General features: G+C 47.7%; 1 protein-coding gene across 1 annotated transcript in view; it reads right to left on the bottom strand.

Moving 5' to 3' along the window:
* LOC127473636 (rho GTPase-activating protein 7-like) overlaps positions 1 to 3,747 on the bottom strand; it is a 54,277-nt gene extending 50,530 nt beyond the window's left edge. The window contains exon 1 of the mRNA XM_051793497.1: positions 3,318 to 3,747. Within this exon, the coding sequence (XP_051649457.1) occupies positions 3,318 to 3,432 (115 nt within the window). The 5' untranslated portion in view covers positions 3,433 to 3,747. The remainder of the gene's footprint in view (positions 1 to 3,317) is intronic.
* Between the last annotated feature and the right edge of the window lie 9,359 nt (positions 3,748 to 13,106).

The raw sequence follows: 13,106 nt of genomic DNA, 5'->3' as shown, positions 1-13,106 counted from the left end.
ATGAAAAACACGTCCACATTGCTTTCTCACAGCCCAGCACAAATCGTGTGCAACTGCGTGTTCTGGAAGGTCACCCAGGGCAAAGTGAGTCACACAGGATGTTCCATCCCAAAGCAGGGCTTGGAGGAGCTGTGTGCTCAGACACCAGCCCAGCAGAGCCCAGGCCATGGGCACCTCACACACACTGGCAGGGAAAGGGTGTCTGGGAAAGAGGCTTGAGCCAGCACAAGGCTCTGGTGATGACTAGAAAGGAGGGGAAATCCCAACCCATATGGAGCCAAACCACTCTACATTCCCTAAATAGTATGTCCAGAGGGCCTGGCCCTAAAGCTCTCACAGGGAGAGCTGGGCAGGTCAGAAGTGCTGGTGCTGTGCCAAGAGGAGTAGGAGCAGTGTGGGCTCAGCCCAGGGGGCATCTTGGTTGGACTGGCACAATGTGATTTGTTTCAAACAGCTCTGGTTTGTCACTCCCTCAAAAGCTCTCACATGGTGTATGTTATGTCCCAAAATAGACACAAATGGCTGAAAGCACAGCTCACTGCACAGTTCCTCCCCTCTCCAAGTGAGCCTGGACCTCAAGGTGCAATGGAGGGACAAGAGGGCAAACACAGCTCATGCCAAGGCATCCTCCTGGGATCCCACCTCTTGCTGAGGGATTCTATGGCCATTCTTGCTGTAGCACCCCTTGCCCTCCAAGGCTTTCAGTGCTGGGAAAGGCTTACACAGATCCCCATCCCAGAGCGGTCTAATATCATTCTTGGGGCTTTATTTTTTTCTTCTCCTCTGCACTGTCTCAGAAATATGACAGAAGAGTTCCCTAATTTCTCCTTTGCAAACCCTTATCACAACATTGGTTTTAGAAGAGAACAGTTGCAATAATATCAGGCAGAAGAAATGCATCTTTTGCTCTACTGATTATGGCTGCTTTCTTGGTGTCACCTTCAGTTTTAACACCATTACACAGAAGAACTAATAATGTCTCAGGTGTGATTGAACTCCATCACAATAACTCACAATGCCTTTGTTACTGTGCAGAAAACAATAGTTACACTTTGAAGAACGTGTAACTTTGACAAAGCAAGGAGTTTGTCATGCCTGATTTTCTCCCACCTTTCTGTATTGCAAGTCAATCAAACACACTGTATTAAAAATAATTTTTCTCCTCTGATAAATAACAGAACATCTTTAATATCTACAGAAACCTCAGCTCCAACCCATCTCACCAACAACAGCACAGGTACCAGCACAGCCTTCAGGATGAAGGTCTGTGCTTCTGGTGTATGTGAGATGGCAGGAGGGAACAGTGTGGCCAAAGGAAGTGCCAGAACTGCTGTCATAAAAGGCTCAATAGAATTAAAATAACTTAGAGACCAGAGGTCCAGATGCCCAAAAGTCCACTGGATTGCATTTGGAATAGGAGATGATCTCTATGGGGTTTTAAAATAGCTGTAGCTTGGGTTTTTAAGCATTTATGAGTTCAATCAGAAGTATGCACTTCTTCATAAGGAACTATTAGAAGGGTTTCTATTTGTTAAAGTGTTATTTTTGAAAGTAAAAAATATTTTTATATGCTATTTCTCTCAAGGTCTCTGTGTATGTGTGCATATATATTTTCCAATTAATACCAGACCCACTGTTTTACAACTTCATTCTGGGAAACACAGAACTGTAACAGAGTCCTGAAGTCTGATCTCTGTGATATGCTCCTGCACCAGGAGTGGAGCCTGTGGCTTCCCAATACCTGAGAACAGAGGGATAACATAAACCTTCCCAAGACAGCAGTGCCTCAACAATGAGCTCCTCCAAAGGCTCTCTGATGGTGCTGAGCCTTATTCACACCATCTGGAAGAGCTGTAATTCAAGGTCTTGCTACTGTTTTCCAGAAGAAAGAGACCATCCACCTGGCAGAACTCTGCTCCTCAGTGACATGGATGCTCAACACTCCTCCTGACCAACACATCCTGTACCAACATGTGATGAATCCCCTCTGCCTCCAGGGGACTGTAGTGCTGGACTCCACAACTGCCAGCAGTGGCTGGGTTTGGTGCTGCCCCTCAGCCCAGCACAAACACCTTGGTGCCTCCATGCCAGAGGCATGACCAGCCCACTCAAATTAAAGATAGGATTTTCAAAGCAGTTTGAGGGCCTTGGAGACCCCAAACCGTAGTTCTTCCACATAAATGCAATTCCCAGTGTCCTGTTCCTCCACTGAAAGTCCCCAGTTAATCTGACAGCCTCTTTGCTCCATCCTAGGGGAGGAGTGTGTTGTGCCTCACTAGAAGCATCAATGAACTGGGGAACTGAAAGGTAACCTCAGCCCAGACAGTAATTTGGTTCTTGTTTTGAAAGAGGAACAGGGATATTTACAATAACAGTCCAGCCCCTTGGCACCTCTGAAAGGTCTGCTTATTGCAAGAGAAGTGCCTGTGGGCTCTTGCCTCATTTTGAACACTCTCTTAGGGCTGGAGAGAGGGACTCCCCACTGGCCAGAGATCAGAGAGTCAAAATGCTGCTACAAAACATCCTGTCTCTGTGAGATGAGCACAAACCCCAGGTGGAAAGAGCTCTGTCCACCCCACCAAGCTGAATAAAAGAAAAAGAATCTAGAAAGCCACTTTCAGTAACTGGAGCATTTATTACTCTTGCCCCACCTGAGACGCTGCCAAATCCTTGCTGGAGGCCACGTGCTGGAGAGGAGGACCAGCTCAGGCCCTTTGCCCATTGTGCACCTCAGGGACATGCAGAGCAGGGTCCCAGCTCAGCCCCACACCTACCACTCCCCAATCCATCATCATCCCCAGGGTCTGCTCTGCCCACCTCTGCATGTGCGAACACATGGCTGGAGAGCTCGGGGTGTGAGTCTTGTGGGAAGGTGGCTGGACAGAGAGAGCTGTTATTTTTGACATCCTAGAAAGGCTTCCTGAAAAACCGAGTGGGTTCAAGTTCACGTGTTTCTGTAAACATGAAAAATGAAGCTTTAAAAGTCCCTCAGGTGCCTTGAGAAGGGGCTGTTGGGCACCGCGTGGCTGACGGACACAGTCGTGTTTTAAAGTGTCTGCAAAACTCCAGCTATAAAATCAAATTCTGTGTAAATCCGAATATTCACAGTTCTATATACAGATCATCAGTTGAAAACACCCACCCAGTCCCACCAGTGTAAAAGCAGCCCGGGCAATGCTCTGGTGCAACACACAACACAGCAGCATTAAAGGAGCGCACTTGCCGAAAAATTAAAGGCATTTTCATTCCTTGATCAAGGCTGTAGCCCTGACGAGTGATTCACACCAGTACGAGATTAAAGCTGCCTTTGGACTGACCTGTGAGGCGTTTTTCCCTGGCTGTCCTCCAGAAGCCATCCCAGGCCCTGCTGGCAGAGCCCCCGGGGTGGTCGCTGAGGCATCGCCTCAGGAGGGGTCTCCCCTGCGCCGCCATCCTCACGGATCCAGCCTTCTGGAGGGGAGCTGCAGCACCTCAGGACCACAGCAAAGCCATTCTCCCAGCTTTCGCCTCTTGAGCCCGACTGGAAAAGTTTCTGCACAGGAGAAGCCTGCAGGTAATTCCTGAACATCCCTCTGGCAGGAGCGGGAAGCAGAGCCCAGGGCAGCCGCCCCCACCGGGGTCCCAGCGCGGAGCACAGCCCAGCGCCGAGCTTGGCTTTACCTCCTGTAAACACAGCTGTTCCCTGAGCACAGAAGGATAAATAAGGAGCGAGGCCATGCACATCCCGGGAGCTCTGCACCTCTGCATTCCCAACCCGCTGCGTTAACCATCTGCTCAGCGGCTTCTCCCGCCTCCCAGAGCTCCCTGGCTCGTGGTCTGTGCGATGGGTCACATGCCTGCCACCTCCAGGGCTGGAGATCTTTGTTATATGGGGGGGCTTTTGTTGGTTTTTTGATTTTGATTTATTTTGAACAGAGCATCTCGGTCTAGAAGTGGAATAGGATGTTGTTCCTGTGTTAGGGGATTTACCTGAGTGATGGTTTTGTGTGGATACCATTCAAACAGAAAAGACCTCCAGGACTTGGGTTAATCCATCACCCGAGGACCATCCTGCTCCAAAGGCACTTCTCCCGCTGCTGTCCCCTCTCTAAGGAGCAACAGGGATCTAAAAAATCCTCTGCTACATACCCGTCCAGTTACACGCCTGGAAATAGTGCCCACAAAAGTATGTTCTTCCAAAAGCATGCTGGAATAAGTAGAGGCACATCTAACCATTAAATTTAGGTTTCCTCCCCATTTGGGATGCGAGAATGAAACACCTTTACAATGGAAGCCACTGTGTATGTACAAAAAGCAAATACCTGGCATGTAGCTCAGCACTGATGAAGCTCCTTGGCAAAATCAGTCCTGGAAAAGCAAGGAAATTAATGGGGAGGTGGCTATGGATGATGGCTGGTGTTACACACATCTCACACATCCACCACCTGTATTGCCGGCAGGAGGTTTGGGTGGGAGGAATGAGGTTTGATGGCATTTGCTGATGTGAGTTCAGCACACAGGAACACTTCCCAAGCTGCTCCAGCACGTGTGTCACTGACACACACACTCACCTGTCCCTCAGCTGGTCCTTCAACCCCCCACAGCTGGGTGCTGCTCACTGAGCGCACAACTGCATCCAGGGGAGCTCTGAGAGCATCTCGGAGCCTCTAAAGCTGATTCCTCTTGGTGTGGACTGATGCTGCAGTCCTGATTAAGACAGCTTAATTAACGTCTCCCAGAGGAAGGAAATCCAAGGATGACAGGCACAGTGAGTGCTCTGAGCTGTGAGCTGCAGCACTGAGCATCTCCTCCTCAGAGCCCTGTGGCACTGGGACCTGCAGAGCAGGCCTTGTAGCTCTCAGCCACATGTAATGCTTTTGATACCACAAACTGACATACAGAGCTGATTTTTTGGCCCGTGTTTCTAAGACACCTGAAGTCTTTATCATGATGAGGAGAAAGCACTAAGTATATGCTTCCATTACAAAAAGTTCTTTGTATTTGTACAAATGCAATCCCCAGCTATCAGTGCAGGAGTATCCTAGCTGTTCCCCTCTCCTCCCTGACTGGGAAACGCTTGGAGCAGCAAGCTTGTCCTGTGCAGGGTGACACATCCCTGGCCACATTCAGGATGCATCATAGGGAATTAGCCTTCCACAGAGATGAGACTTGTCATGAAGAAGGTATTTAGGTTTAAAAAAGTGACATAAGTAGCCACCTAAAGCCCAATAGCAGACACACAGATGGAAGAGGCTGTTTTCCATCCTCCATGCAGTGAGCTGCATGGGGGGACACAGGGACACCCTGAACCTTCCCAAGGGCAAAGCAGATCTCCTTGCCACCAGGCCCAGGGCAGCTGGGGACATCACACAGCCCTTAGATGTGGCTGCTGCTCAGGAGAAGGGAAAAGCATCACCAGCAGCTGCAACTGAGACAGCAAAGTAACAATATTATGCTAATTTATTTTCTCTTTGGGACATTAAATGCTTGATACCTTTAATGTCACCTCCCACTGTAGCTATGCTAACAAAACACAGGGCTTTTTGATGCTGAAAGCTGTGAACTGGATTTTGTGTCACCTGGAGAGCTCTGCTGCAAGCCCCTGATCCCAGGGAAGTGTCGTTATCCTTCCACTGATGAGAAAAGGCCATGTGAGTTTTCAGAGGGCAGGAAGGAGCCATCAGAGGCACACTGGCCATGGCTGACATGCCTCTTACCACAGCAGCTCTTCTCCCAGCCCAGTAACGTGCCCTGAGCTGCTGGTGCCAACTGCAGGCAGCCCCTGTGCAGCAGGCAGGGCTTTGGGCAGGTGATGGCCACTGCCTGCCCTCTTCCGTGTGGGGACAGCGAATGCTCCTCCCAGGAGCACAGGGTGACCTTTGGTTTTGGTGCCTCTCAGTGCTCCTGCTTCATTTCACTTCTAATCTGATGCCCAATGAGTCTGTGGCACTCACCTATAATTTCACGGAGATGTCGCAGCTGTAGAGAAGAAAATCTGTTTCACAAAGCAAAAAAACCCATCAAGAATGAACAGTCAGGCTGTTCACATAAAGGAGCTAAGGTACCTCCTGTTGTTTCCCAGACACAGCCTTTTAACATGGGGAGAGCTAAAAATACAGCTGTGCTAGGAAAAAGCAGCAAAGAGCTCCACATTCCTAGAAGCTTCTCACACTCACATCTCTGCCTTGGGACTCCTGTGAGGGCCAAAACATTTCCAGAAACATCAGGCCATTTCAAGGTGAAGCAAACATCCTCCCTCAGCAGATGCATTTCAGCAATGTTGACATTTTTAAATTATCCAGAATGGTAAAATAATGTATATTAAAAGAAGAAAAAAAAAAAGGCAGCAACTAGTCATTAGATTTGCTGCAAAAATAATCTGAATGTGTCCATAGCAGGAAAGGCCAAGATACAATGGGTTTTAAGCACCATTTAGCATCTCCCTCGTGGAGAACTCAAGTGTTTGTGCATCTGGATTTCATCTGCACCTGAAGAGACCATGGATGTGATATTTTAGCTGCTGGCTGCAGCTGGTAACCACATGTTTGGATACTGCCATTCTCTCTCAGAAAGATTTAACGTGGTGTATGAGCATGTGCATACTGATAAAAAAAGATAAAGAATGATTTAAGAGCTAAGGTTAAACTCCAGTCATTCTTCTACCCTAAGATACAACTTTATTAGCCAGCTCAGAGGAGCATTTATTCAGAATTAAGTAAAAAAATAGACAGTTGGAAGATAAGCAGCTTATCACTTAGCCAAAGGCCTCTGGCAGCACTCATGGCACACTGTCCAAGAGAGTCAAGAGGTGTCCTGTGCCTGTCGTGGGCAGGGTTAGGCACTGGCACTGGAATGTGCCGAGAGGCTCCAGGAAGAGGGATTTCTGATTCTCCTTTACATGCAGAATTTGGCCATCTCGACTGCTGGACACCAACGTGAGAGATTTCCTTCCCACTCTAGTCTAACAGCCAAAGCTGTCATTTCCCCGACAGCCCATGCCAAGGGAGAGGCTTCACTGGCAGAGGGAGGCTATAACTCAATCAGATACCCCCAGCTAAGGTTCACTCTCAGAGCAAACCTGCTCTCTGTTGTCCATAACATTGGTTAAAATACCACAGTGGTAAAGCCAGCCCATGCCTCTCTTAGCCCCAGTCACACTCCTCTGGTACAAACAGCAACACAAAGGTCACTTCTTGCTCTGGAGGAGTATTCCACAAGATTTTAGGACTAATTATATAAGGCAGGACAAAGAGCACTGTGAATGGGGACAGGTATATTGGCAGTCATGTTTTCTTGAGCAAGTCCCTTCTGAGGGACCAACCTCACAGGGACTGCTACTTCCCACCCTCTGGGCACACTCTGTGTGGTGGGATAGGGATGGGGGACTGCACCCATCCGACTGCTCAAGTCCACATCTCCTATTTTGGATTCATTGCTTCCAAAAAAACACAAGCCAGCATATGCCCTCCCCTGTGTGCCAGACCAGGGGGGCAGCAGGCACCAGCACAGAGCCTGTGGAGAGCTGTGGCACCTCACACTGGAGCCCTGACAGGGCAGACACAGCAAGTGGTAACACACAGGCCACCATTCCCATTTCTTCCCAAGCAAACACACCCTTCCCTGTTGGCAAAGGCAAGAGACCTCCAGGGATCAATGAGTGAGAACCAAGGTACTGATGGCAGCAGTCCCAACCCTCCCAGTTGTGGCACCCCTGCAGGGAGGAGCTGTTTCCCAGCAGGGAAAGGGCAGACCTGCTTTAGCTTTACTCTAGGGAGCACATAGCCTGGAGCTTTGATGCTGGAAAAATGGGGTCCTGAAAAGGCCCAGGGCCAGGGCTGCTAAAATGAGGGGTGGGCTCACGTGAAAAGACCTGTGTGATGAACTTGCCCAGGTTCATTTCCCTGCTCCAGGATGAGCTGAGCTGCCACTGGGAGCAAATGCTCAGCTGCTCCTCATAACCCTTCTCCCCTCTTCCTCCTTCCTTCACTCAAAGTTTATGTTACATATTACGTTCCTGGAACATACAGAACCTGGAAATAGTGCAGCTATTTGTAGTTTATACAGAAAACCCCCAACTTCCATTTAATACTTTTAAATAATTGTGGAAATCAATGGTGATCCTGTAATGAAATACTCTGAAGCCAAGGTACTCACAATTGCTCTTCAATTCTGATTTTTGAATCAGCTCGCTATTCTGACACCCTTGAGCTATGGATTTGCTTTTAAATGATAACTGCCACATAGCTTTGGTTATTTAAAATTTTGCTGTACCATAATTGTTCCCTGGAACATATGAAACTTCCACACCAGGAGAACGGCAGACAGCCTTCCAATAAGGCTGGGAGTCTGTGCCAGCACAGGGATTTTCATGCTATTTTAAGCATTTACAAGTTGTCTCAAGCCTTAAACGATAAAAACATCAAGTAGTGAGAGTGCACTGAACTCAATATTTTGCTGTTCAGGCAGCCTAGTGGGAACATGCTAGTGCAAACATTGGAATGTAAGCACCAGCTGGAGGCACTTCCTTCAGCTCCAGCACGAGGCATTTCCCTGAACCAGAACCCCTGGACGTGCATGAGGAGCTGCTGCCCTAGAAGGAAAGGTATTAACTCCAGCCAGGGTGGTGCTGTGGTGAGGGAACACAGACCTGCATCAGTAACAGCACCAGGGCGGAGGGCGGCAAGAGGCGACTTAAAAGGACCAGCGTGGGGTTCTGTGGGAACAATTTAGAGGCTCAAGGAAGATTCTATTAAGCCTAAATCACTAAAGAAAACTTGTTAGAGGAGTTGCACTTCATCACCCTGCCAAGGGCAGGGTTTGTGGGGAGGGGAGGTACCCAGTGCCCAGGGTTACCCCAGCCCATCACACCTCCCTCTGCTCTCTCTGCCTGTTCACACGCATCATGTCAGGCTCACAAGTGCTTCTGCTGGCACCACTGCCCAAATTATTCGTTGTATGAGGCAGAAACACAGCTGTGCCAAGCACAGGGTGCACCAAGGGGCATTTAGTCCTGGTAGGACCAGCTGGCCCTCTACAAACCACACTCACATGCCCAGCACAGCCCAGGCTCAGTCACAGCCCGGCTCTGAAGGCACCATGGTGGGTGCTGTGAGCACCTCTGAGCTCCAGCAAGGCTAGATCTGTGTTCAACAGGCCTGGTGAACCCTGGGATGTGTGCCCTGCCAGGGCCAAGCCCAAAAATGCAATGCTGCAGGCACAGGCTCTGAGGAGCAGCTACAGCTAGAGATAATAACAAACTGGGACAGATGTAGTGCTCACCAGCCCCACAGCAGCAGTTCTGCCCTTGAGGAATGACCAGTGACACTCTGGGGAGAGGCTGTGCCCTGCAGAGCTGCTCCATGAAAGCATGAGGGAGTCACCCAACAAAAAAATCCCAACGTCTTTTTAATAAAAAGGGATTGAAAAATAGTATTTTAAGAATGAAGGCATGTTTTCCAGCAATTTACACACAGGTAGCAGGGAAAGCAGAGTTAAGAGCTGAAGGAATGATTTCTGTATTTTTGAAATAAACTGCCTTCAGTTTCCCAGGAAATTCTCTAAAAGAAAAATATTGTGCAAAAAAAAAAAAGACCCCTTTAGTTTCCATAGCCTCAGAATGATATATTTATAAGCCTATACCAGGCTAAAAATTGGCAGCTCAAGAGGATCACATGTCTCTGAAGACAGAGAATGAAGAGCCAAGCAGCAAGTTATTAGAGTCTGAAAGAGATACTCCCTTTGAGTAAATGCTGTTGTTGTATGCGTGGGAGCTGGAGAGGGTAGGAGAGCAGTCTCGTAGGAACACAGGCATTTGAATGAAATCATGAATGATACCCTAAACTAGAATCATATTTCAAACAAACACGCAAGTGACAAGTGTTATTTCAACACGTCTAGTTTCGTATCTGTTGAAAGGGCTGTTAGGAAATCTCTCTAAAAATGCTGGGATTTTTTTTTCTCCAGCAACACTTCCCATCAGAAAGAGCTGCAGCAGCTGGGAAAGAGGCTTTGAGTGTGACATTTCTCTTAGTATTTGGTTGACACTCTCTGCTTTGGAAAAAATCTGTTCCAGGAACTACAGTGACTGGAGACCAGTGATGTGTTAATTAAATATTGTGAGGAGTGACCCAAAGCCTTATTGTGCCATCACACCGCACTGGAACATGATTTTTAGGTTAAACAGCACGTCCTAAACCCAGCTTTACCTTCAACACCATGTCAGCTCATGAGAAGCAAACTCTGTGCCCCTGTTTCACCTCCCAGAAGCAAAGCCTCAACCTTTCCTCCCCTCAGTTCCTACTCCCGTTGTGCAGGATTTGCTGAGAGCAGGAACACGAGCAGCAGCACGTGTCACACCTGCTCACATGTCCTGCCTGCTCTGAGGAGAAATTAAACCTGTTTCTGTAAGTCACTGCAGGTCCCAGATCAAATGCCCCCGAGCTGGACCTTTAACTGGTGTTGACTTTCTGTACAATCCCTGTGAATGTGGGAGAGTGGGGGCACACCTCAGGGATACCCCAAACCCCCATGTCCATGGAAATGCTCCCAGGTCCAGCAGGTTGGATAAAATTTAGTTTAACAAAACTTAGCAAATTTATTTGAAAATAACCTTAGAGTGGTTCTGAAACAGCTTCACTTCCTTAGGGGTTTCAGGCTCCCAGCGAAGCCCAGCTGGAACCAACCATCATGCCTAGGAGGAGCTGCAGAAGGCAGCATAAACCAACAGATGATCGAGGTGGTGACTGAGGCAATTTTGGGTTTCCTTGGTCCAGAAGACCTAGAATGACTAGTGCAAGTATAGACCAGGGATGTGCCAATATTCAGGCAAAACTCCAGAACTGGAGTTATAGCTGTGACTCCTCTTACTTGGAGTAAAACAATCAAACCCTTGCTTATCAAGAAACTTTTGAGTGTGGGCTGGGCTGGTTAAAAAAACCCCACAGTTTTATGTTAAATTTGCTTTCAAAAATGTGCTTTGGTCAAAGTATAAATGCCTCTGATGGTTGGCATACCAATTTAATAGTGGAGATGATGATAAGGAAGTGCAGACTTGAAATAAGGTACCAAAGTGTAACAATAAGGGTACTTTAAGTTTCACACAAATTATCAGAGGTTGTAATGGATCACTGGATATATTTTTAACACCTATGGTTAGACTTCTTCTAAAAGAAGTGCTAGAGGCAGCTAAATTAGAAATATATGTGTCTCTACATTATCCTACAACCATTCACCCAGCACTGCCAAGCCCATAACTAAACCATGTCCCCATCTTTATGATACAAAACCACATGGGGTGAGCATCTATTGTCACTGTCCTGGACTACAGGCAAGAGGGAATTCCCACCCACCCCAAATGGGGAAAATCACCACACTGAGGCAGTTCCTATAGAGCCTTGGGTGGGAAGTGAGCAGTTGTTTTTGTGTCAAGATTAATCTTGGGTTTGTTAGTTGATACAGAGAAAAAGGACACTGAGCCAAAGCACAACCACAGCTAGTGAACTGTCACCAAACAGCTTAAAATTAATACCACATTAATTAACACCACATTAATGTCTGAGGCTGGAAAGTTCTGTGTTTTGTAACTCTATCTGTGTGCTGAGGCAGCCTCCTGCATACTGCAGTGTTTGCCTAAAGCTCCTCTCTTGGTCTGGCAGCAGAGCTGTTTGCATTGGCAACTCTCTGCCCCCCTTCCCTGTGCAAGGTCCCAGTGTGAGGGAGAAAAGCAGCTGAAAATGGAGAACTTGAAATCACACCCCTTCTATGAGATCCCCAGAGGTTCCATTCTCACCCTTCAGAGCAAAGAGCAGCAGTGTTTGGTGTGAAAAATGCTTGTAACATCTACAGACATTCCTGGTGGGACTGGAACACATTTTTTAAAAGTCCCCCATAGCAAGACTGAATATCTGTTTGTCTGAAGGCTTTTTTACAATGACCTTCTCCACATCGTGTTTTCCTGTGGTAGCAGAATCAAACCCCAATCCTCAGAGGACACAAGAACTGCAGGACCAAAGTGTTTTCCTGTCATCTGCAGCTCTCAGTTTGAGCTGAGAATCACCCAAAAAATACCAGAGACAGGTGGGGTGTTAATTCAGGGATAGTAATGGATTGATTGGGAAAAGCTGAGGGAGCTATGGCCTCCAGCTGTCAACAATACCCCTCATGCAAACAGTGTCTGCAGAGGCTGGAGGGGCACCCCTTTTATAAGTAAAACTGTTGAAATTACTCACCTTTCCTGGCTGAACCAGAAGCTGATGTTACACCTCAGCCTAGAGCAAGGGCCCTGCCTGTGTGTCACCCACACCAGCAGCTGTGGGACAATGGATTTGGGAAAGGGGGGCGAGCAATAGGAAGCAGACTGGTTTCCAGAGGATGGTGAATGGTGGCTGTCTCAAAAACTGGCTGCATTAAATACCCCAGACTGAAAGCTGAATCAATTGCAAATTTAAAATAAATAAAATGAATGGCCAGAAAGGAGATCACGTTATTAGAAGGTGCACACTTGCCATTCCCCTGGTATCAACTTACAAAGGATGGGGTCTTACTGACTCTGGAGTTTTGAGTTTGTTTGGGTTGTACCTTTTTCCACCCTTATCCTTATGTGCTCACCATCAGCACAGCAATGAAAGGTAAAGCTTTTCCTGAAGTCTCTGCTTAACCAGGGGACAAGTGAGTAACAGCAACACACTGGGAGAGAGGCACAAAGCAGCATCTCAGCGTTCCCCACACCCTGCGTGCAGCTCTCCAACAGGGACCTGAAAAGTCTTCCTTAAGAAGTAATGTCTTTTCCTCTTAAATTACTGCTGGAAACCCTTGTACACCTACAAGGGAATTTTCCCCAGGGAATTTGTATTGTCTGCTATCAAAAGACATCAATAACTACACAAAGCAGGCCAAGCCTGTGATATAAAAAGTACATGAACAGATTACGCCAGAGGCAGCTCGATAATTTGCATTATCTGGACACACCTCGGTTATGAAAGACTCAACCTTTTATACATTTAACACAGCCCCTCCAGGAAAGTGAGGAAAACACTGTGTTACTCACAGATTGCAGGCTGGTCTCCAAGCAGCCATAAACCTGGAGATCTTGGTCAACATCTGCCTGCTCCCCCAGGGCTGGGAACAGC

The sequence above is a fragment of the Manacus candei genome, unplaced genomic scaffold, assembly GCF_025592945.1.
Source record: "Manacus candei isolate 608988 ecotype Guabito, Panama unplaced genomic scaffold, ASM2559294v1 h1tg000037l, whole genome shotgun sequence".
NCBI lineage: Eukaryota > Metazoa > Chordata > Aves > Passeriformes > Pipridae > Manacus > Manacus candei.
The sequence above is the reverse complement of the archived record's forward strand: the minus strand, read 5'-3'. Positions and strand labels throughout refer to the sequence as shown.